Source organism: Condylura cristata, unplaced genomic scaffold, assembly GCF_000260355.1.
Source record: "Condylura cristata isolate star-nosed mole 26May11 unplaced genomic scaffold, ConCri1.0 scaffold00001, whole genome shotgun sequence".
Taxonomy (NCBI): domain Eukaryota; kingdom Metazoa; phylum Chordata; class Mammalia; order Eulipotyphla; family Talpidae; genus Condylura; species Condylura cristata.
In genome coordinates, this window is record NW_004567102.1 from 22339249 (window position 1) to 22365517 (window position 26269).

At 35.7% G+C, this 26269-nt stretch overlaps 1 protein-coding gene across 2 annotated transcripts in view; it reads left to right on the forward strand.

Moving 5' to 3' along the window:
• Positions 1 to 2460: 2460 nt before the first annotated feature.
• PHF3 (PHD finger protein 3) overlaps positions 2461 to 26269 on the forward strand; it is a 73376-nt gene continuing 49567 nt past the window's right edge. The window contains exons 1-2 of one of the 2 annotated variants that reach the window (XM_004673602.2): positions 2521 to 2786; positions 13514 to 13782. In XM_004673602.2, coding sequence (XP_004673659.1) covers positions 13539 to 13782 — 244 coding nt within the window. In that variant the 5' untranslated portion in view covers positions 2521 to 2786; positions 13514 to 13538. Of the gene's footprint in view, positions 2787 to 13513; positions 13783 to 26269 lie in introns of both variants that reach the window. The other variant, XM_012722751.1, reaches the window with a different exon arrangement.

The window sequence follows — 26269 nt, forward strand, 5'->3', positions numbered from 1 at the left end:
GGTCACCTCTGGGGCAGGTGGGGATCGAACTCATGCTGAAGTGGCTTTAGCTTCTTAGTGCTGTGCTTTAACCTGCTGTGCCACCAGGGAGAACCATTTTGGAATTTTTAATGTTACAAATAAGGACTAATTTGCCTACTAGCCCTTTAACTAATCGCATTCCCAGTATTGTTATGCAAGCTTCTTTTAGTGATCTTGCTATGCAGTGGGTAAAAAAGAGTTTGTGTTTATGTCTGAAAGTAAAAAGCAAAGATTAGTGGATAAATGTGAATCTTGGTGCTTGGCTTATTCAAATTAATATAATCAAGACATCGTTCTTCTGCCACAAGTGCCCCTTTCCATTGCAGGCCTGCTAAGCATGAATGCATGTCTTCTGTGGAAGCTGATGTCAGACCATTTACCAGATTGTATTGTAATTGTCTACTAACTCACCTTTCTTACTCTTTTCAGTTCCTTGAGGCCAGGAACAATACATTTACTTCTGAATTCCACTGGAGTGGATTGTAAAAGCTTGTACGCTTTTATAGGATTAGAAATCTTTGTTTTGTAAATGTTGCAGGCTATGGAGCCTATGTTTTCTTTATACCTACATTTTGGTTTTTCACAAATTTATGAAAATTTCTCTAAGATAAATAAATTTTCCTCAGTTCTTCTAAGAGAATTTTCTGTCTAATCATTTTCTACAGTGAGCTCTAATCATTGAATTGTTTCAGGGTTAAATTTTGCTTATACCAAAAATCTTGTTTCCTAATGTCTATTTCAGATTTCATATTGAGTTCCAGAAGAAGAGTAAGGATAATTTCATACTATATTTGTGCAATTCATCCCAGGCACTCCAAGTGAAAGAAATTTTTGGTTACTCATTTCTATTTGTCTTTATCATAAAAACATCAAAAATTGTTAATTGAGCAACTAATGAATCAAGGCAGGAAATGGAATTCTGGGATTCCAGTAGAATTAGGACAATGTAAACCTTTGTGGAATAGCACTTGAATTACCAGAAGTCTGGAGACAGTGAAGAATAGAGCTTCACCACAGGCCTGTGAGCTATTATTCTAGTCTGCACAAATCTTCCAATGTGGCCTGTGGTTGGTGTGAAGCTTAAATCTACAAGTAAAGGTTTTAGAAGAGCACAGCAGGTGCTGGCTATCATTCTTTAGTGGGTACTGTAATGGTCTCTGCAGATTTAAGATACAATTCCTGACCTTCAGGGACTCATTTTGGTCAGGGTGAAGGCTAGCACCAATTACCTCACAGTGTTTATTAAGGGCAGAGATAAGGGTTAGTTAGCCCTACTGCTGTGGAAGCACACAACCTAAACAAGTGGGTTTCACACATTGTTGTCCCAGGATGCGCGTGCATCTTCACACACACACACACACACACACACACACAGTGAGAGACTTCCAAGAGCTTTTGTTTGTGTGGGACACACACACACACACACACACACAGTGAGAGACTTCCAAGAGCTTTTGTTTGTGTGGGACACACACACACACACACACACACACACACAGTGAGAGACTTCCAAGAGCTTTTGTTTGTGTGGGACACACACACACACACACACACACAGTGAGAGACTTCCAAGAGCTTTTGTTTGTGTGGGTTAGTTTACATCTTTTGGTGTTTACTATCTTGGACATTATACCTAAGAAAATCAAAACGTTAAAAACTGCAAACCCACGGTTGTTATAACATTTATTATGAAAAATGGTTTTCCAACAAAATTTGATGGAGTGACTTTACTTGAAATTTTTGCAGATTTCTTCAATGTCGTTTTAATGGAACACAGTTGGATTGTCATAATCTGTTTCCAAATTTTATCGGTTGCTACAAGTTGCTTTGATTGAAGGAGATGAAGAAAAATTGGTTTTATACATTATGCAGTGCAAAACAAAGATCCGCTAAAATGTCGGGAGGACCTCTCAGCTGATCTGGCCATACTTTGCAAAATGGGGACTTTGTCCAGGAATATTTCTTGGCAACTTGAGTCCTGAAGTAAATAAGTTATTAGGGGTATGGAAAGGATAGAAGTGGTGAAGATGGCACTATTGTGCGGATCCAGAGCAGGGATGCTTGGGCAAGGGGCTTATCTACTCCACCCTAAACCATTCGTGAACAACCAGTTAATGAAAACTACCCGCAGGGTGGGGAGTAGCTTGTCCGTCCATATTGTATTAATTACGAAGTCGTAGTGCTTATTACAATCAAGAAGATGCGACCATTTACGGCCTCACCCTTCCAGGCCGCCTAAGAGGCAGAGGCTGGCCGCCCGCGGGCGACGCAGCGTCCTAAGAAAGCAGGGAGGGGCGCGGAAGCGCTGGGGAGCTCGCGGTCCTAGGCCCCGTGGCTGCGCGGCGCGGGAGGACGCGCAGCGCGCAGGCGCGGCGGCGACGGCGGCGCAGGCCACGGCCTCGGGAACGGTAAACAGTGGGATCACGTGACGCGGCCCAGCTCCTGCCCCCGCGCAGCCGCTGCACGCCGATGGCTGCGGGGTCTCGCGTCGCCGCACGGTCCCCACGAGGCGAGCGACCCTCGGGCCCCGGGTGGCGGCGGCTGCAACGAGGATAAGGAAGGTGTCGTGGAAGCTGAGCCAGTGTCGTCAGCAGCAGCCGCTCGGCCCCGTGAGTGAAAGAGGCTGTGGCAACGACGCCGACGTCCTGCGCGTACCCCCTCTCCGCGGCACCCACCGGGCCCCCTCCTCCTCCTCCTCGGCGGCGGCGGCAGCGGCCACCATCTTCCTCTTGCTGCCAGTGGTAGCGCTCGTCTGGCGGAGCTGGGTGAGTTGCGGCTCTGGCCGCGGCCAGGGAGACGGGCAATCCTCCCCTCCCCCAGTCCCTTCCACACGCACGGCGCCTCCGCGGGCCTCCCCGCCCCTCCCGCGGCGGACACTCCGCGCCTTTCTCCCGCGCAGCGGGGAAATCTCGCCGGCCTCCTGCGCAGCGTCCTCGGCCTGCCCGGGCCGTGCCTCTCCCGCCCAACCGTCTGGACCGCGGGGTAGGGAGGGAACCGCGGTGGCGAGGTAACCAGGCGGAGGGTCGAGACTTCGGCCGCTCCCGGGCTGCTGCTCCCGGGTCCGGGCGTGGGGAGGGGTGGTGGTGAGTGTGCTCCCCCGCCGGCGCGCGGGCGCGCAGGCCGGGAGGCGCGGCGATCGCTACTAGAAAGGCCCGACCCGTAGGCCCACCGACCCTGCCAGTCGGGCCTTTCCCTCCAGGGATCCCCGGCGCCTAGACTTAGGCCTTGGGTCCGGGAAGCTGGGACTGGCGGTAATGGCGAGGCCGAGTCGGGTCCTGGCTTTTGGGGAGTGAAATTGGCGCTCCATCCATCCATCTACTACTGCGCGCTTTTGTGCTCGGGACCCAAACTGTCTCCTCCTTTTGCTTAGTTTGAAATGAGAAGCCTAGGTGCTTGCCTTGTGAGAATTCGTGTAATGTGATGAACCACTTGTCGATACGTGCGTGTTAATGGTGCTAAAGAACTGGTCACCTGACACGGGGGAGTCGGAGAGCAGAGAAAGGGAGAGAGTGTTGCTACGGTGCACTGTCCAGTGTTGTCTTTCACCCAACAATGTGTTGCTGGGCCCGAGGACCTTTTCTTATCTTTGGAAAAATGCCTTTCTTGGAGCCTTATTGTTCGAGGTAATTACAGTGTGATTATTTGCGCTGTTAACGACTGATTGGCAGGATTTGATCATGGTTTGTCATATAAATGGCACAACTAATATCTACCTAGACCTGATCTTCATTACTTGTACAGATAGCCAATTCAAGATGAAACATCAATAATTGCTCATTCCCCAAATAGGAAGTTCATCTTACTATTTTAAGTTAAAAAGAGTAAACTATTAATACTTAGGGAGTACATTGTTCTACTTAGTTACGGTTTTGGAGTCAGACTTGTCTTTTTACTTAATTGATTGAGATCTTCCAGAATTGCGCCTCTATTACTCATTCATTTCGTACCATTTTCTTGATCTTTGAATGAGGTGTTTGGGATTATGAAAATGTAGGAGATGTTTCTATTGTGGCAGGAAAGATAAGTGAGTCATTATAGGAAATCTTTGCAGCTTTCATCTAACTTTGAATTTATACTTTGACTCCAGAAGGTGTTGTGTAGAGAGTATTATTTCAAGTAATAACTTTTAACTTTCACTGCTACTTAGACATTCTACTAATTTTTCCTTCCCCAAGTCTTCCGTTCACTGGCTATAGATAATGAATTTTCTGTCATAATCACTATTTAGTTAAAAAAGATACTACCCCCATCATAGTACATTATTTTATGGGGGGGTGCATTTAGAAGTTATTGCACTAATTAAGCCATACATAGTTCAGTTATTCTTGACTTACATCTTAGTAGCAGAAAGACAAGTGCAGCTGCAGTGGACTGATTTTTAAGTATGGAGAATTACAGACTTAGATTTTAAACTTCATTGTTTTGGTAATTTATATAAAGGATGACAAATGATTTGGTGATGGGAACAGTTTTCCCGTATGCTTTGTAGATCCATTTATTGAGAAACATAAAAATTAATTTATTTGTATCCTTCGGGAGTTTAGTGAACTTTATCTGTTACACTGACTTATGCATTTCATGCTCTTGGATAGACCTTAGATACCTTTATCAAATTGATCATAGGGTATAACTTCTGTATTGTGTATGGCTAATGAAATCTATGAAAATATGGTCTGCAAATCTAGGTGAAAAACAGCTTTGTCAAAATGCAAATTTTGTGATAGGAAAATGAAATTGTCTTCAAATGAATTGAAATGATTTTAAATCATACTAATAAGATTTAAATTGCATTGAGTTTTGGAATCAACTAGGAGAGTTTTATAATCTTGGACTATGTGATAAGTTATTAATAAAACGATTATTGTTACAAGTTGGAAGGCAAAAAGTGACAATTTGGATTATTCCAAAAAAGATCCAAAATTATCTTAAGAAATTAGGCTTTTACATCATATAGAGTATATTGGGAAACTGGTGAATATAAATTATGTATATATTTCTTTTTTACCAAATGAAGATAGTGGGTGTCTTCCTTGATGTTTACCTTTTTGAGATATTTTGCTTTTTTTTTAAAATTGAAGTAACATTGCTTTTACACATACAAGTGTCAGATGTGCATCACTGAAAATCAACAATTATACTATACATTTTGCTTTCTTAAGTGTGCACTTTTTTTTTCTTTACACAGATTTCTATGAATCCTTTCATTTAGTTTTGGCTGGAGTTAAGAGCTTTTGTATTTTAATGAGATTTATTGCTTGGCATCAGGCTTGTGGATCACCTATATTCAATTATTCATTATCAGGGAGTTCAGGGTTCATCAGGTGCTGATTTCTAAATATTTTCATTCATATAATTTCAGGAATTCTTTAAGAAGTGGTGCTTGATTTCTTTTCTGGAACAGTGCACATTGGGCTTTTATTTCTACTTAGTATCTTATAAGATTCCTGGAGTGTCTTTTAAGAAACATAGGTTTCTATTTTTTAACAGCAAAAATAACTTGGCAAGGTATTGCACAATTATGATACTGTTGCATTTTTTAGAACAGTAAATATATTCTTTAATATAATGCCCTTTGATTGCACAGCTAGAGATACAGGGAGTATTTATTGGATACAAAATATTTCGAATATAGGAGCTGTTTATACTCAAGGAATGTACTCTAAATTAAAAAAAAACATTGAAAGACAGGAGATTTTAGGTCAGGTATTACAAGTTGAGTGAAAAAGATATTTCAAGAGTAAAAAATGGCATTGTATGAGGAATTGCCAAATGAATATTTTTAGCCATGGATTGTGATTTAATTTAAATAATTTTTTAGTAGTTGGGAAATTTAAAGTTTTTTTTCTTTTATGGGACACCACTGAGAAAGGGGGTTCAGATTTTCAGGATCATTTATTTGTACAATGGAGAGAAGGTGAAGAGGTGGTTAACTAAAACTTTCAAAATACCACTGTCAGGTCAGTGGTTAAAGTGTCAGTGCTATCAACTTAGCTCCACTTTTCCTTGAGTTAGATCCCCTGTCTAGAGAGCTGACCCATGGTGCTGCAGACCTCTCCTGTCTCCCTGGCTGCTCCCCTCAGTAGTGTTTCAGTAGAACTGCCTTTTCTGCTGTCCACCCTGTTGCTGGTGAATCCTCCCTCTTTTCCCCCCACCTCCCCTTACACACACTTCTGGCCTAGTGTGGCCAGTTGTTGTGTGCATAAATAAATAAATCTTAAAAGGTTATCATTCAGAAATTTTAATCTGGTGGCACAGTCTATTAGATAAAGTTTTGAACGACATACAGTCTAACTATTAGATAAAGTTTTGAACGACATAGTAGAGTAAGTATATAGAAAAGCGACACAATTTATTGTAATTCATTCATAATGTGTGGGAGCTGAGCACATGAAAACATGCTAGACTGAAGTAAATCTCAGTCTATATAGTTGATAACTTACAAATTGAAGATGATTATAGAAATTGAGGATACATAATTTTGTTTTTTGTCTTTGGAGGGTGGCTAAGTGCACACTTCTCATTTATTTTAGAAGGGATTCATTTTATTGCCAATAGTTTTTTTTTAAAGACTTAATTCATGATATATTAATAACCTAAACTTTAATGTGCTGTACAAGTAGAGTACATGAAATATAGTATCTTAAAAGTACAGATTCAGGAATCACTGACTGGATTCCAGTTTGGATATACTGGGTATGCGGCGGCCTTAGCAAATTACATAATGCTCTAGACCTTACTTTGCTTATCTTTAAGATAGAAATATTATTGGCATCTACCTCATAGGGTTGTTGTGAGGAACTAATGATTTAATGCATATGGTACATTTAGCATGGGGCTTGAAACATAGTACAGTGTTAAGTACCTGTTAATGTAAACTGTTATCAATGATGAGTTACTTCAACTTACCTAAACTGATGATGCTTCTCATGATGTCAGTAGGATGTAGTTGTAAATTTTCAAACTCTCTTTTTTACCACTGGGTTAGTGTACTTATGCTTTTGTAGTTTTCAACTTATACGTGATAGGTTTTATACCCCTGTTTTGATTTTCATACAGAGATGCTTTGGAGTCTGTCAGTAGTCTCCTTTATCTGATAAATTAATAAAATAAGAGGTGGTTCTTGATTTCTTTCATGAAATCTTGCTAATAGATTCTAATCAATGAAACTGGACCAGAATTTGAGATACATGTATAGAGCAGGTGACTAGATTGCATTGCTTTGTAGAATATACTTTGTGGAATTGTGCAATAAGTTAATGTGTTGACCATTTAGTGATTTCCTAGCCTCTGTCCTGGAAGGATAATCTATTATTCTTCCTTAATCTTATTGTAGTGGTTAAGAATTGACATTTGTCAGTTCTGTTATTTAGCTGGCACATTTAGCTGTCATTCTGTGATGGGGGTATTACTCTGCTAAGGTTTAGTTTTTTATAAATTGAGAATAATGGTACTACCTCCTTAATTGTGCGGTTTTGAAGATTAGATGCATTTAAGTTGCTTAGCATGGTAGCCTGTAACACACATTCAGTGAATTTAACTTTATAAAGAGATAATACAAAGTAGTGGTTCAGTGTATTGATGTGAGTAAAATTTTCTGGGTTCAATTTTCACTTCTGCCACATACAGTGAATAATTTAACTTTTTTTGATCTCAGTTTCAGTTTTCTTATGGTGTACAATTAGGGTTGTGATAGATCATGTTTGTAAAGATTAATTAGTAAATGTAGGGTTTCTTAACCTTCACATATAATTCTTTATTGTGGGGGTTTTCTATTGTGGTATATTTACTAGATGCTAGTTGTGATGATCAAAACTGTCTTAGATGGCCACATGTCTTTTGGAGTGACAAATCACTTGATTGAGAACTACTGCCATAGAGCAATGTCTAATTGAAATTAGAATGCAGTAAGTTTTCTGTCTTAGTCACTATTAGTAGTGATACTTATGTTTTTCTACAGCTACTGATGGTTAGAAATTTGTATAATAAGTATGCTCATCGAATCAACAGCTTGATTTAAACTACAGTTTAGGAATTGCAGAGCATTGATCAGCTCTATTCTCAGAGCCTTTGCACTTAGGTCTTTGCCAGGATTGCTCTTCCCAATTTGTGCAGGGATCATTCCCATATCATGTACTGTCCTCTTGGCAAGGTTTTTCCTTTACCATTGTATACAGAAAGAATGCCTTCCCCAACCCTCTCATCACTATTATCCTGTTTAATATTTCTTCATAGATTTTTGTTTTATTAAAGATTTTTATTTATTTATTCATACAGAACTGGGGTACAGGCCAGAGATGTGGAGAGGGAGAGGATTCACCAGAGACAGTGAAGAGCAGAACAGGCAGATGGACAAAGTACACTGCTGAGGGGAGCAGCGGGTGGCGGTGGATCAGGAGAGGTCTGTCACACCATGTGGTCACCTCCGGGGCAGGCGGGGATGGAACTCATGCCGAAGTGGTTTAAGCTTCTTAGTGCAGTGCTTTACCCCCCTGCGCTACCAGGGAGGGCCATATTTCTTCATGGATTTTAAAATCTCCTGATACATGTTTATCCTTGTCCCTCTCTTATTCCTCCCACCACCCTCCACACCACTCTTCTGTAACCTCCATTCTTTTTCTCTCATGCACATACAAGAATATAGACTACAGGAGACAGGACTTCATGATAGGATAACCTTTAGGGTCTGTGATAGCCTTAGTGATTTATTAGGCTAATATGTACTATTTTTTAAAAGGTCATATGGCAAAAATACATTGTTTTACTTTGAAGCTGTGTCTGAAAAAGGTGCTCTTAATAAAGGGGTTTTTTTGTAGAAGTACCCGTTTTTAAAATAGTTGGTACTTTCTAAATCTTTTTACATTTTATTCATATATGAAATGTTTAGGAAACAAAATACACAGTTTTATCAATTTGAACTAAATTTGCCTACAGTATAATTTTCCAACAGTTGCAGATTAAGCAAGCATTTTAAAGTGGGAAGTGTCTTTGAACTTACAACAGGTTATATCTAAAATGTTATTGCTAATTCTTACTTTAATTGTATTCTGAATTTTTGTACATGGTCCTTTAGGACTAGACTCTGTCATTCATAATTAGATCTTTTGCCTGCAGTATCTTCTGGACCTTTAGGATCCTCTCCTTGCCCTTTCTTGGTTTTATGAATTTCATCTTCCTCTAAGATATATATGCAGCCTCTTAGTATGACACATTCATATTTTGAGATGTTTACATGTTGCATTTGTTTGTCTTTATTCTGTCCTGATTGTGAATTCCTTGAATTTGAAACAAGGTTTGTTTTACTCATACCTCTAATACTTTATAGTAAATGCTAAAATACATGAAAATGCATGAATTAAATAGATTATTACATTCTCTGACTTAGCTGGAAACATTTGTTGTCTTTAAACACAAGGTGTAATGATAAAACCACAGGTAATATGTGATTTTTGGTATATGTTTTTCTCATATTATTGGTACTAATTTAATTGGATAAAGCATCATCAGTCACTTAAGACATACTCTAGATAGACTTGTTATGATTTAATTCTTAAATTTATAATGTCAAGTACAAGGAAACATTTTGAGTTTCAATGTAAGAAACATGAATTTATTTATTCAAGCCATCTGTTTAAGAGATACTAAATCAGTTTTAAATTTACTCATTTAGAAATTAGATCTGATTGTCTTTGTATATCTACATTACTTGGTATCCCAGGACATTGTATTTTAGGGTAATTTCATCTTTAAAAATAGTTTATTTGAAGATAATTTTGGGTTTATAGAAAAGTCACAAAGTTCCCATCTCCATTTTTCTTGGTATTACATTTGAAATAATGCCTTTATCAAAACTAAAGATTAACATGGGTATGATACTCTTGACTAAATTTCAGAATTTATTCTATTAATTCCACTAGTTTTCCCATTACTTTCTTTTTTCCTATTCTGTGTTTCAAGTCAGAATTGCATAACAGTGCATCAGATTATTGTGTTCATATCCAGTGATTTAATATTTTTGTATGTGGCTAACATTTGTTTTTTTCGTTTGGAGTTGGGGGTGGTTATTTTTGTTACTGAGCACTTGACATCTGAAACTGATTGCTTAAAAATAAAGTATGTTCCTGATAGAGTGATAGGGTGTCTGTAAACTATTATTAGGACATATATACTTGGGATGTCCCAAAACTAGTTGGAAGTGTTTATGAAAATCAGTTTTACTAATTTTTAGCATTTTTACAAAACATTAGTTATGTGATATCCTATAGAAATTGTCCTTTTTTTTCCCATTAAGTTCTGTCTTAGAACATTCTCAGTTTCTTCGGTTCTTTTAAAGTTCTCACTCAGTTGTAACTGCTTCATGTCAAATAAGAGATTTTTAAAGAAATGCAATTTTTTTTTATATCCAGTCCTTCTAAACATTTGACTGTGAAAACCATTTTTTTTTTCTGATTAGCTTGTTTAAATCCAAGGAAACACACTATGTAAGTTATGTTAGTTTTGACTAAAAAGAAACCTTTCTGAAGAGTTTGGTACAACCATCTTACTCATATGCTCTACTTTTTACAAAATTGATCTTGAAAGACTAAGTATTATCTTGAGGTTAAACAAGATGGCACTTGCCATCTTGTTTAACCTCAAGATAATACTTAGTCTGAAGGCACTTTAGTCTGAAGACAATTTTACTGAAGATGTTTTGGGATGGTTTGCTAGTAGCAATTTTAGTGAAAATTATTTAGATATCTATTTAGAAATGACTGAGATTTCTTAGTTTTGTGATTTCCTGCTCTGTGACCTTTGCTTCTGAATGTTATGAATGTCTCCACAATGTGAAAATGCATAGCTAGAAGTTGATGCAAAAGAAAGATCTCAGGTGAGGTTTATAGAATTTACTAGATTCATGTTGCTATGGAATGAGTGCCTTTACAGTAGATTTAGCTTTGTGTTATTAGAAGGAAGTTTGTCATTTATTTTTAAAGCTGGAAATATATATGTGTGTGTATCTATCTATGTATCTATGTATCTATTTATTCATTTGAGAAAAAAAGATTATTATTTTGGATGCAACTTTGAACAGGAAATAGTTTTGAATGTGGTAAACTTTGGATTCTAGCATGCCTCAAATGAATAAATTTATTGGTAATTCTGTCCACTTAATTTTGTAAACATTTAGTAAATTTTTTGGTACCATATGCTTACTGAATTAAAATTTCTTTGAAACTAAAACCATTAGTGAAAGTATTGGTGAATGTATGATAGTTGAGCCTTTGTTAGAGACTGATCAGATAGCTTTAGGAAATTAAAACCGTCCCTAACTTTACATTAGCATTCTGAGCTAATTTTCTTTTAATGTCCTAAATTATACAGGAAGATAACCAGTATGCCAATAATATAGTCACTATTTTGTTATTTCAGTGTTTTATTAGTACTTCAATAAAAGTAATTGAAAACTTGTGAGGAGATACTGAAACTCCCATTTAAAAAGTGAATTAATTTCTGTAAAAGTGAGGAAATGTTCTCTTTTAAAAAATTGAGTTACAATAAACTGCATCCATTGAAAATGAACAAATTGATTTTTAAAAAATAATGTAATAGTTTACTTTTACATCATTTTGTGCCTTCTTCCATCTCAGTTGTAATCCCCGTGGGCTTCTCACCACCAATTCACCTGTGTGAACAAACTGACTTTTTTGTGTGGCTGTATCTACTCATGAACTCTGTACTATAATTCAGAATTAGGATATACCCATTATCTCCCAAAGTATCTTCCTGTCTCTCTGCAGTTCCACTGCTAATCTAAGGCCCCAGTCAGTCATTGATTTGCTGGGAAATAAGGGAATATCCTTTTAAAGAAGAACTGCGTATAGATAACCTTCGCAGAAAATGGCAGCTGTTACCGTGGTTTTGTATTTTCTATTGTCCTTTTGTCCCAGACCTGCCTCATAGGACTTGTGGCAAGCTATCTGGCCTCAGCTGTCCCTCTTCAGGCCAACCCTGTTTGGCTGGGCATTTGCCCATGAAGGGATGGGTAATTTTGGCATTCACATTGGGAAACTTATTTTTCTTCTCCTCTTTTCTCTGTATACTAATTCCATTAAAGAGCTGTCACACTAATAGATTAGCTTGCCTTTTTGCACACTGGTGGTCAGATCCTTTTAGAGCCTGCATCCCTTACCAGTTTGGGTTCCCTGCTTTTCCTCAGCTGCTTGTTACTACAACCATTAATGAGCCAAATCTGGTGAATTTCTAGCTCCTTGGTTCAGTATGAAAGGGTAGGAGTTTTGAGCGTGGGCTGTAGAGTCTTGAAAACCTGAGTTTCAGTCTTCATTCTATTTTATGCTTTTGGGGAAGACATTTATTTATTATTGGGGAACAAGTTAACTAAATATAGGTAATATGTTTGGTAATTAATAATGTATACACAGTACATTGTGGAGTTATCTTTGAAATTCCTCTTTTATAGAGGATAGAATTCAAGGGCAATTGAGAAAGTTTTGGAAGAATTGCAGCTACTTTAAGGAATTTTGGAGCCCAAGGTACTATGTGTTAATTTATTCTAGCTAATGGAATTTTACTGTATTATTTTGTTGAACACCCCCCCCCCCCAACCATGAATGTGCTGGGTTGATTAAATGTTCTCTAAAACCAATATTGAAAATCAACTTTTGATAATTGAGACTTGAGAGCATGAGGGTGACATTTGTATTGTTCATGAAGTTCAAATAGAAGACTAGTTTCATATGTTTTAGACCACACATATTACTCTAAAATAAATCCTCTGTTATGTTGTTTCTTGTCAGTTATTGCATCAATCCTAAAAGTCCCACTCCCATCTGCTCCCATTCCCAAATGTGTGTTTGTGCATGTCAGTGCCTGTGAGTGTATAGTTTATTGAGTTTTGATTTGTTGGGTTTTAGGTCATAGTATCTTTCTATTTGTTCCCTGTCTCTGCAAAGAACTTTTTGTGTGTTTATATTATCTTTCTTTATGTAAAGACTTCATAAATAAAGCAAGGCAGTTTCACAGTTTTAATAGATAGGGGGCAATAATGTAAATGGTTTGTTATTAGTACTTTTATATGAACTTTATTGTAAAAGCAGTGTCTGATTTTCAGTTTATGAAAACATAATGGTTGAAAACATAATGGTTAAAAACGTACCGTTTTATGGTTTTACGGTTTAAGCCATGTAATTCTTTCAAATGTGTCAATGAATGGACTATATACATAGGTTTTTTTTCCCCCCTAACAATAATGAGTTGAGTAAACATTAATAGGATTTCTGGTAAAATGATATTCTACATGCATGATGAAGAACCATTATGTAGTACAGATTTGTTCTACATATCCAAATGTATATCTAAAAACAGTGAGGACTTTTAAAAAAACAATTCAGAAAACATTGTGTTCTTAGACTCAAAACTATTAAAATAATTTGGTTTTAGGTGATTATCAATTGATAGCTTTATTTCTTATGGTATTTTTTTTGTCTTTCTATAGGGCTGAAAGACACACAGAAGTCTTCATGGATATAGTTGATACATTTAATCATTTAATTCCTACTGAACACTTAGATGATGCCCTATTTCTAGGATCCAACCTGGAGAATGAAGTCTGTGAGGATTTTAGTACAAGTCAAAATGTCTTAGAGGACTCGCTGAAGAACATGCTCAGCGATAAGGATCCTATGCTAGGATCTGCAAGTAACCAGTTCTGTTTGCCTGTTTTGGATAGCAATGATCCCAATTTCCAGATGCCTTGTTCAACAGGTAATTCTTATTTTTTTTTTTTTTTTTAGTCTGCAATTTAAAATAAAAAGAATTTTCAGCAGCATTTTTTTTTTTTTTGATGAGAGTAGTATATTTAGGGTTCTTTCCTTTGAATTTAGAGCTTTTCCAGGCATCAGAAGTAGAATTTAGCTAAATTTTCTTACAAAGAGTGTGGAATTCATGAGGCTAGGGTAACACATATTATCCAAAGTGGGACACTTTTTGAGAATTTCAGGGGGTGCTATTATAATTATATCATGACAATAGGTATAAATTGGAATTCACCCTGACATAGGGATTGTCAAAAATTATGACATGATGCCACTTTGGGTGTGCAAGAATAAAGTGCAGTAGCTGATTTCACCTCTCTTAGTGCCTCTTCTAGCCTTCAAATTTAATATATCATGCATTCCCACCAGATCTTTTAATATTTTATACATGTATTTCAAAACCGGAGAAAGAACTCTAGACCTGTGCTGTCCAACATAGTAACCACTAGCCACATATAACTGTCACTTTAGAAGAGTCTGCTCTTACCTGAAATGTGCTGTAAAATGCACATTAGATTTTAAAGATCGCTGTGAAGAAAAGAATGTGAAATATTTCGTGCAAGTTTTAAAAATATGATTACATGTTGAAGTAATATGTTGAATTTTTGATTTGTTGAAATTAATTTCATCAGTTTTCTTTTAACCTTTTCTTTAAAGTGACTACTTGAAAATTTAATGTTACATATGTGACTTGCTTTATATTTCCATTGGATAGCACTGATCCAAGATCCGTAATTGAAAGATTGAAGGTAGTAACTTTCTATAGAGCTAAACTAATTCATAAGAAATTACATGAGAGAAATACACATTTTTTTTAAAAAATAGAGTAAAATACAGTAAATTTTGGTGCAAGTGACTCTTCTTTAAGGTAAAAGTAGATAAAGGAAAATCAGCTTTAAATGGGGAAATAAGGCTTTCCCTCATTATTCCCTGGAGTAGCTCACAGGTTTATGCAGTGTTGGTCCATTTTTCAGTGACTAGACTGCTTCTGCACTAGTTTTTTGTTATATTGTTCTATTTCTTCTAATATATTCTACTTAATATTTCAATTATTTCAATATTAAAGTTTGGATTACGTGGCTTGATATTCATCCATGAATTTTCAAATTACTCTACCTAAAGACCTCAACGCTTTGCTGAAAGTCTTCATTTGAATTGCTTGTTATGGTGTATTTCTGAATTATCTACATTGTGTTGTGTTACCACATAGGTTTATATTGTTTCTGTTGTATTCTAAATGTTTTAAAACTTAAAAAATTTTGTTTCGATGTATATGCATTGTTCAAGTTTTTTTTTTACTTTGGTTCCTGTGTCAGTATAGTATATTATCTTATTGTCAAGACAGTTTGGTTGTACAGAGTTTTACAGTTCAAATTCAGGAAAAACAATTACTGAATACTTAAACATGCTTGTTACTGAAAGTACAATTACTGTCATGCATGTTATACTGAGCCTGGAAATCAATAAATTTATCACCTTGTTAAACTTCTTCACTTACACAATTTCAGCCTTTTAGTAATGCCAGTATTATTGGTGTTACTACCTTTTTTTAAATTGTTTTGTTAATATGAAAAGTTTTAATGTGAAAAGTTTCTTTTTGGTGAATAGAATATTGCTTTTGCTAATAGAAGACTTACAACATCTTTACTGAAGTATTTAAATTTTTTTGAAGTATGATAATTATGATTCCATTATCTATAAACTTTAACATTTTTATTTAAGAACTTAAGTAGAATTATTTTTTAAATTTTCTTATTTTGAATTTGTTGCTACATTTATTTTTGCTACGGAGCAGAACTGTTTGTGTGTATATATTTGTATCTACAGTGTATACGACTTAGGATATGTGAGAGAGATGGGAGGGAGTTACAATATAAAACTCTGTTTAGAGTTGTATAGAGTTCATTGTGCAACCAGGCAGGATATTTATCTTTATTGCTTTAATGTTCCTTTTCCCCTTGGGGTTATTTGGCTCAGTAAAAGGTATATTTTCTTATAATTGCAAAATGAAAAACACTTATTTAAAAAGGTTGTTTTGGAATAATTTTAGATTCGAGAGTTGCAGAGAGGAAATGTTATTGTAAGCCATTTAATCAAAACTTTCTGTGACCAACTTAAAACTTGCAGCTTACTCAAACTATTTAGCATATTGCTATAGAATAAAAAGGACATAGTTTCTATCTAGATGTTTGTGTCTAGCTCCATAGATTTTTGCTGATTGTCTTGACTGAAGCTGAACAGGGAGATGACTATCAGCATTGCTGTGCTTTCCAGTTAATCCTGTGGATTATGGTTAACCTTGATTTTGACAGTGCTAAAATTAGCAAACAAAATAATTGCTGTATCTTGTTCTCTGTTATGCTGAACCAAGCTGATTTGCTGTAGTTGTTAAGACCAGTTTTTGTTGACATAGCTGAGTGACCTTGAATATATTGCAACGTTTCCAGAAATCATAAAATAGCTTTTAAAATTATAAAAGTAGGGAAGAAACATGAGAAACAACACTTCTAGTGTTGTCAGAAGCTCAAAAATAAGAATGTTAATTATTTGATTTTTGAGATATAACCAGTGATTTTGATTCTTTAGATTCTCTAAAGTTTTTTTCTGTGATTGCAGTGTTAGCATATGGGTTTTAGATTTGTGATACAGTAATACCTTTTTTTAAGAAAACTTCAGTGAGGAAAATCGTTAAATATTGGGGAAATGTTTGATCTTGATCAAACCAATTATTAGTATTAAAAATCCTTTTATTGCCCTTTTCCTATTAAGTCTGCACTTTTAAAATAAAAAAAAATTAACATTTAAAAAAAAGATCTATTTAATTTATGCACTCATGCTGCAGTGGCTTTAGTTTCTTAGTGCTGTGCTTTTACCTGCTGCGCCACCAGGGAGGACCCAAAAAAAACTGTTATTATTTTTAATACAGTATTTTCCCAAGTACTAGGTTCAAGATAATGTGGGTGGGTGGGTGGGTATATAAAATTTCTGAAAGAGTGGTGACTAAGATATCTAGTGATACAGGATTTTGGTGAAAGAGCTGTATAGAAGAGAGCAAACAGAAAAAAGATACTTTGTGAAGTTAGTGATAAAATTTACTGGAGAAGAGGAAAGCTGGAAAGTAAAAAGAGGATATAATAGTCGCCCGAGATGCTTCAAAGTTTGTCACTTTGGCAAAGGATTTTACTTCTTTTTGGATAATGGGAAAGAGCCATATCCAGTGAGTAACACTTAGAGAGGTAGAATTTGATTGGCTAAAGTGAAAGTCTAGCGTTCCCCCCCCAAAAATAAGTCATGGTTTTTCTAAAGAAATGGAACTTAACCCTTGTTCTGGATATGATCCCCTTCACTGAGGTGTTTCAGGGATACATACATCAAATGGCCATTCATTTAGGTGACTTCAAAGGTTTCTTAATAATAGTATCTCAGTTACTTTTTCTTTATTAAAAATTAGACTGTTTAGGGGCCCTCCCTGGTGGCACAGTGGGCTAAAGCACAGCACTAAGAAGCTAAAGCCACTTCAGCATAAGTTTGAACCCCGCCCTCCCCGAGGTGACCCACATGGTGCAGCAGACCTCTCCTTAACCTGCCTGCTGCTCCCCTCAGCAGTGTACTTCATCCATCTGCCTGTTCTGCTCCCCACTCTGTCTCTGGCGAATCCTCTCACTGCCTGCACCTCTGACCTGTACCGCAGTTCTGTATGCCCAAATAAATCTTAAAAATATATTTAAAAAAAATTAGATTGTTTAAACTTAAATCCTGTTTGCAGGCTTGATATATTTCATTGATGCCTTAAATTATTTGAAGTAGAACTTAAAAGCACAGTGATAATAAATGTAAGTATTACATTATTGCTCTTAATTCATCACTTCTTGCCATCTTATTTCCTAAGCTTATTTTTAACAGGACATATCACTTTTTTCTCAAACAGGTATTTTTTTCATTAATTAGTGACTATGTCTCAATACCAAAATAAACGGAATTGAATGCAATTTAAACAAGTTATAAACAGTAAGATACTACTTTGTAAATTCAGGAAACTGAAAGTAATGAATTTCTAGCAAAGGACAGAGTTTTGTAATTTGTTTTTAATATGTGTATTTTGTGACTTTTCTCAGATTATCTGTAGTTGATTCTGCTGACTTTGTTTTCATTAGCTTGACACAGTATAATCCAAAATATATTCTAATTTTATTGTGCACATTAGTGCACAATAAACGTGTAATTTTGTCCTTTTAATTTAAAATGTAAAATAAAATTAATCTTATATCCATTACTTTTCCAAATATCTTTCAGTTTCTTTCATCTATCACTTAAAATACATTCTACTGTTAACTCTGGAATCCTGTTTGATTTAGAAGCCAAACTTCATACCATGACTAGTATAGTTTTTATTCCCTGACCTGATTGCATTGAAACAAATAAACTTGTATTTCTGTGCTGTCACATCAGACTTCACTTCTAAGGACTTGGGCAACATACATTTTGGTAACATGGAATCTACCTGTTTTTCTGAAGATCTGCCTCTTGCAGTTCATCGCCATTGTCTTGTTCTTATCTGGAATTGCCATTCACTCCTACGTGACCTTTTAAAGCACCTGTATATATCTGTTGTATTACATCTGTTGTCATTGAGGTTGTTCACTGCCCTCTTGGAATAGAATTTTTTACCCCTGCAATCCATCATCTTCATGCCCTCTTTATTTAATGACATCTTTAGTAACTTTCTAATAATTTCTTATTTGACTAATAATTTGCCTTTAAATAGAAAACAATACTGAGTATTGCCTTTTCATAAAATTCTAAGGCACTGTGTCTTACTTCTAATATCTCATGTGGCTGATCTGAAGAATCAGGTGATCTGATTCTTGTGTGAGATTTGTGGTATTGTTAGGTAGCCTTTCCTACACTTCACCCTTGGTATCTTACTTTCTTTTGGTGGTTAGTCTTTATTTTTGTGGGGCACTGTGATAAAAGTTCTCCATTTGGGGAGTCATTATTTCAGCTCAGGGAAATTTCCTTGTCTTTTCTCTGCAAATTCTAGTTGACCTTCCTGGGTTAATTGCCCATGTTCTTACCTAGTTTTATAGATTTGCTGTCATATTTTCCATTTCTTTGAATTAATATTTTAACAAATGATTAATTTAACAATTACATTATTATTTCTGGAATCCTTATCTTTATTCATACTATATTTAAACTGATAAGAACAGATAATACACTTGTGCTTAGCTGAAAACTGATCATATTGTTTTTGAATATTCTGTTGTCACAGAGATACAGTAATTGTCTTCCTCATAGTCTTCATTACTTTTTACTTATTTTGATTTTTTCTTATATCATTGCGAGCTTTCCCCAAATGTTGAGAAGTTTTGGTTGTTGGTATCTAAAATGTAAGGTAATAGGGAATTTATGTCAAAATTTGAGTGGGATAAGTGAATTGTAACTAGGGACCTGCATTTATTTTAGGGAACTTCTAATACCAGGATGAGATGCATCTTATCAATTAGATGGTAATTGTCCTCTTTCTTCCAGCTTGTTCATTCATTTTCAGTTTTGGGTGAAGAAAAGATTTTCTTACCTGCTGTTCAATCCTTGCCTGTGGTTTTGGGGCTACTGAAGTTGGGGAAGGTATAAAATTGTGCTTTTAGAATTTAGCCCCTGCTCCCTCAACCTCCCTCCCCCCCCCTTTTTTTAAAGGTCAGCTCATTACCAGTGCTCACTATCATTCTCTTTACTACAAACTAATGCTTGTTGAATGGGATTGTTCCCTTTTCAGTGGCAACTTTTTGTCTCTAGCTGTAGTTCTTGATTTATATAACAAATACCAGTTTTTTTTTTAAATATCTTGCAGCAATATCTTAAAATTTTATCTGCTTCTTGGCATTCTCTTCCTTATTATTATAGTTTTACCTTTTATTTACTTATTCTTAATATGATTTCTGGAGAATGAGGGGAAATGCAAATCTGCCATATTGCATCAGTAGCTCTTTTAATTAAGTTGTAATAAATAGAGACATTTTGATAGTCAGTGATTCTTATTTGAGGATTTGTCTGTTATTATCTTGCCTTTGTTAGTGTTGAATTGTCCCTTGTTTAATTTTTTTCACAGTTAGACTGTATGTGTTCCTTTTTGAAGATATTTTGACCTATTAAGTAATTGTAGCTTTCTGTTAGTAATAAAGCCATTAACAAACTCTTCAGAGTTTGCAAGATGTTATTTAGGGTTCTCCAGAGAAAAAACCAATAAGGTATTTTCTGTGCATATAAAGAGTGAGGGATACTGATTAATTGGTTTATTTTATCAACTTTGTCTATGCAGTTGTGGAGGCTGGCAAGCTGCAAATCTGCCAGGGTAGGCTAATAAACTGGAGATCCAAGAAAGAATTATGTTGTAGCTTTCATCTGAAGGCTGTCTGGAGGTAGAATTCCCTCTTAATTGGAGAATATCTGTCAGTTTTCTCTTAAGGTCTTCTGCTGTTTTGATGAGACCTTCCACAATATGGCGTGTAATCTGATTTACTCAAAAGTCTACTGGCTTAAATGTTAGTTGCATTTTAACAAACAGCTTCATAGTAATATTTAGATTGTCCTTTCACTAAATACATGTGTATTATAGCATAATTACTTTACATATGTAATGTTAATTAAAGCAGGAGCACCAAACTTTGAGAATCAGTGTCTCTTTCAAGTTGTAATGAATAGAAACATGATTTATTCTCATAAATTATTCTTGGAACTATCAGTTTATATATGTTACTTTAATCTCAATTTTTGAGAAAGTGGTTTCAAGGGGGGAATTTCTGGCAGAGGTTCCTTTATAAAATCCATGGGTCTTTTCTTTCACAAGGGATTATATATATAGGAAGTTGATAAAATAGCTAATATGTGTAGGTGTTAATGTACCAAATGTTATAAAAAATACTTTGTCAATATTATTTCATTAACTATTCACAAAAACCCTAAGATTCTTAGATTTTAAAGAATATGTATTTTATAACCCATAAGACTTTCACTTATTCAACATGGCAGATTTAGATAGCTATTACTTATCCCATTTTATAGCTGAATAAACTGAGGGTTTGAGTTAGTTTGCCTAATTTCCTAAATTCAGTAATAACTAAGTTATAGAACTTAGACTGGGGAATAAATTTTAAGTCTTGCTTTCAAAGACCAAGGCTCTAAACTGCACCCCAAAGCTCATTTGGCTTTATTCAGCAAATTAAGATGAAGTTTTTTTTTTTTAAATTTTTTTTTTTTAAATTTTGTTTTTTTAAAAGAACAAAGACCATTGTTGTGTTTTTATTGGTGAAGTTTATGAATGCCTGGAATGGTTTTTAACTATTAGAGACTGACGGGGTTTTCGAGAGAGATGTTATTGACCACGGATTTAGTCAGTCATGAATTCTAGTATGCTCTAATGACACTTTTAAGTGCTAATAGGTTGAAATATACCATAAGTTATATAAATCATAATCAGGAAAAAATAAGGGTGTTATTTTTTCCTGATTATGATTACAAGGGGAGAAAATACAAGGGGAGATACAAGGGGATACAAGGGGAGAAAATCTTGATTTCACTATACAGTTGAAGAAATTGAGGCATACAAATAAACCTTAACTTGAAGAAATTTTATTACAAATATTGTTATATTCACTTACTGAATTTCTGTAAGTGAAATTCATGTGTGCCAGAGAGTGGATATATAATGTGGTATAAAACAAACGTAATCCTTGTTCTTATGGAACTTAAAATTTAATGTAGGAATATTTTTTTCCCCTGACTTACAGAGCATGCTAAAAAAGACTAGTTACTTATTTGACATACATTTATTCAGAAAGGTAGTCTGCATGAGCCTTGCATGGTATGCCAAAAATATAAAGTTCTGAAGAATCTTGACTGGATCATTTTGAAATCTTGACCATTATTTGTAGCAAATAACCTTGAAATATAAGGTGATGTTTATGCCTTTACAGAGAAAATACACAGGTTTGCTTACTAGCTCTGTAAAGCTTTACATTCGCCACGCTGTTCCTGTTCCTCTTATTATCTCAACCCACTGTGTGTGAAGACATCTGTCTAGATTCACCTGTATTGGCCTGTGAAATCTGTTCGGGGTGGACACTGGAGGTAGAAAGGGAGCTAATGAAACATCAGGGTCATCCTGTTTGCTCATACTACTCACCTATAGTATGTCTTTCTTCAACACCATGAAGTAATTTGTTAATTTGCATGTAGTGTAAAATCCCAGGCCTTTCACAGTTCTTGACATTATTGTGCTTAAACTTAGAAATGATTCATGTGGATTTCAAGGACTTTAAATATTAAATGATAGACATTATTTTTTAGAAGATTTATTTATTTATGCATACAAGAACTGGGGTACAGACCAGAGGTCTGGGAGGTGAGAGGATTCACCAGAGAACAGAATGGGGAGCAGGACTGGCAGATTTACCGAAATATACCATTGAGGGAGCAGCAGGCAAAGCAGGGAAGGTCTGCTACCTACGCCATATGGGTAGCTCCTTGGCTGGTATTGAATGCATGCTGAAGTGACTGAGGATCCTTGCATAGTGCTGTGCTTGTACCACTAGGGAAGCCTAAGAAAGAAATAATTTAAGTAGTTCCATCGAAATGAAGGTTGCTTTCTCTAACTTGTTGTATACAGACACTAAAGTTGTATGTAGCACATAGTAAATTTTCAGTATTTTTAAATTAAAAATAGTAGCAACAAAAACACAAAGGCAAAAAGAAGGCTCACTTAGGTAGTATATAAGTTATTAGTAAAGAATAAGATTGCTGTAGGTATGACAGCTTTTGCCTTCATATTTTTGGTAGTAATTATGGAAGGGTCAAAAAACTTGTGTCCTGAGGGCACAATCAAATCCAGTATTATCGTTCAAACAACTTGCCTTGGGTGTTGCTTTTCATACTTGATTTTTGTAAGTGTATTGATATGAAGGCATTTTATAATACTTCCTGAGAACGGTTGGGAATGCAGCTGCTCCCTTCAACTCCCCCCCCTTTTCCCCAGCTAAGTGCATAGACATAAGCTTTATAAACAAATAGAACCCTGTAGGATTATGTAAATTTAAAGTCTCTCATGGGGCATTTAAGTAGGAGTTTGTTCTGCTCTCCTTGGGTAAAAGAAGAGTGAGCCAAGATTCTGGTTTTGGGATCCTCTGTGATAATGCAGAATAGGGGAAACCTAATTTCAGACCAAAGTGAGTTCATTTTGGCATTGATAACTTTCGTTTTATAGCTCGTGTTTTCTAGTGGCAACTTGAATAAAATTCATATTTTGTGTGCTCTTTAGTACCACTCATTTTTGTTGCTTTCTTCTAGTCATCACAGTTTGTATAAACTCTTGTCGATTTTACCACAGTCACTGCCGGGATTCCTTTGAAATTCTTAGTGCCAGTGCTTTCTAATATTTTTACGTCTTGTACTTTCTTTTCTTACGTATTTATTTGCCTTAGCTGAAGGATGTTTTGAATAGATTTGTGATTACTGGTATTGATACTGGCCTCTGCTGTCTACTTCCCTACTGCGTTTCTCTAATTTTGATTTATCATAGGCTTTTTATCACAATGTTAAGTACATCTTGAGTGATGACTTAATTACCAAATATAGTATCACTCCATAGTAGGAGTGATAAATCATCATGAGTTGATTAGAAGTTTAGTGAAATAGAGAAATAGCCAAAAAGAGTGACATTGTTCTAAGCATGATTGATTGATTTATTCACTCCTTTTTTCCTGGTAAAAATATTTTTCTGTAACCAGAGTCAGAGAGGGTGAGAACATTTTACTAGTTGCATCACACAGTTTTAATGGCTGCCAATCAGAGAATACAATGTTAGGTGCATAGAAGCATGGGATAGTTTAGTGGAGTGAACATTAATTAACACATGTATATTTTTTAAAGTGATTTTGGGGTGACACCCTAGTGGTCTAGGTGTTTAAGTTTCAGTGCTTCCACCATGTTGGTCAAATAGGTCAGTTTTGGGTCAGGAGATCAAAGTGGCCTCAGTTCTATCCCTCTGCTAGGAAGGTGACCTACATGGCGCAGCCAACCTTTCCTGTGTTATCCACAGCTCCCCACTTTGTCCCTGGTGACTTCTCTTAACCCCTGCTTTCTGGCTTACACCCCAGTTCAATGCAAAAATAAATAAAAATCTTACAATAAAGGAATAATTCTTTACAAAAATAAAATGATGTTAGGTAATCCTCTGATTATATTGTGATTTTAAGTTTTCTAAAATAGGAAAGTGGCGCATGTGACATACTGTAATACTATTGGTTAGAAAAACTTTTTAAAAATTAAATTTCTGTGGTTACTGAAATACCACCACCTGATGATGATATATTCTGACTGCAAGGAAAGAGAAGATATCTCCTGTTTTGAGTTAAAAAAGCAAGGTATTTCTCTTCCCAGAAATACCTTGTATTAAGAAATACCTAGTATTAAGTATGATTTTATAGCTGTTGTCACAGACAAGAAATAGTCTTGTTGTTATTTGAAATTGTGACATACAAGTCAAAAGCTGACTGACACAAACTTTTGGGTGATTACATATCAGATATTAAAGGTGTATTAATATTTGGCTAAAAAGAACATAACAGACATGATTCAGTTCCCAAAAAGTATGAATTTGAACTTACTTTTCTGTAGTCATATTTCCAGGTTAACTTTCTAATGCTTTTTCAAAATTCATAACTCTGCTAATAAAGGTTAATTGGGTATGCTTGGTTTCTGAGTCTTGCTTTTGTGCAGAAACACAAAAACGTTTTAAAATTTCTTAACCTAGAATATTTTGAAAGTATGTATTGACTTGCTTGTTGTTCACCATTTTATGTTGTGAATCTTTTCTCCTTTCTACCTCTTCCTTTTTCGCAAGTGAATTTTTTTTAGGATCATTCTTTATCCACAAAATGTTTTCCTCCAGAATAAACTGCTTACTCCATCACCAAAATTAAATTTTATATGTTGTTTGTGATATCAGCTAGAGTTTAAGATCAGCTAGAGTTTAGATCAGTTTACACGTATCTCATTAGTATGTTAGATAATTTAAATATGATTGATTAATAACACTAAACAGTTCTAGAATATTTGTATTCTAAAAAGTTTTTTGTTGCAGATTTTGCAATTATTAGATGCTTTCACACTTACACATAGTGAAGTATAATACTTTTATGGTACTGCATATGGATATTAGTCTTTTGAGCAGAAAGATCACTTTTGTGATGTAAAAGACCCTAGGGTTATATATAAATAATAATTATTTAATTTACTACCAACTTGATCAAATATAGTTGACTTCTCAGAGTCATAGAATATTAATGCATACTAAAAGTATACAATTTGATATTTAATTTAAATATTAAAAATGAAGGAATTTATAAACAGCTTTTCAGTCATCTAGTAGTGAATTACTCTTGTAAATTTTTAAAATATTTATTTATTTATGCATACAGAACTGGGGTACAGGTCAGAGGTGCAAGGGGTGAGAGGATTCAACAAAGAGTGGAGAGCTGAACAGGCAGATTGACGAAGCACACTGTTGAGGGAAGCAGCGGGCGGGTCAGGAGAGGTTTGCTATGCCATGTGGATCACCTCCGGGGCCAGGGATCGAACTTGCACTGAAGGAGCTATGGCTAGCTTGCAGTGCTATGTCCTCACCCTTTGTGCTACCAGGGAGGGCCCTATTTTGTAATTTAAAATTAAATCTTTTATAAAGAAAATCAAGGGTGCTTGAGCAAATACTTTCTTGACATTTGTTTTGATCTTTGTTTAATTTTCCCATTATATTCTTAGTTTTGTTTTTGTTTCCATTAGGGAGAAAATGATTAATAAATTTACTGAGCCCTTTATTTTGCCATCTTTTGAGAAATTCTGATAAAAGATATGAATGTGTCTCCATCTGTGATTATTCTTATGGAACCTTGAGGATGAGACTGCTGACTTAGTGGCCCCAGAGAGAACAGCTTGTTTGAAGACTAGCCCTAGCCCAGCTTCTTTCTCCTAGCAATGGATGAGTACTTTACAGCAAGAAATTAATTTACTAATTTTTTGCAGTGGAAAATTCTTATTATAGAATTAGGAAACATTAGTTCTTTTCAACCAGTAGAGAATTGTTCTATGTTTTAAAATACTAAACCATTTTGGTTAAAAAAAAATCACTGAAATTTTATTTTAAAGATGCATTTATTTGTGCATACAAGAACTAGGATACAGGCCAGAGGTGCAGGGGAATTGAGAGGATTCACCAAAGACAGAGCGGGAAGCAGAACAGGCAGACTAATGAAATACACTGCTGAGAGGAGCAGTGGGTGGGATAGGAGAGGTCTGCCACACCATGTGGGTCAGCTCCCTGTCAGGGGATTGAACTTGCGCTGAGGTGGCTGGCTGCGGCTAGTAGATTCATGGTGCCGAGCTTT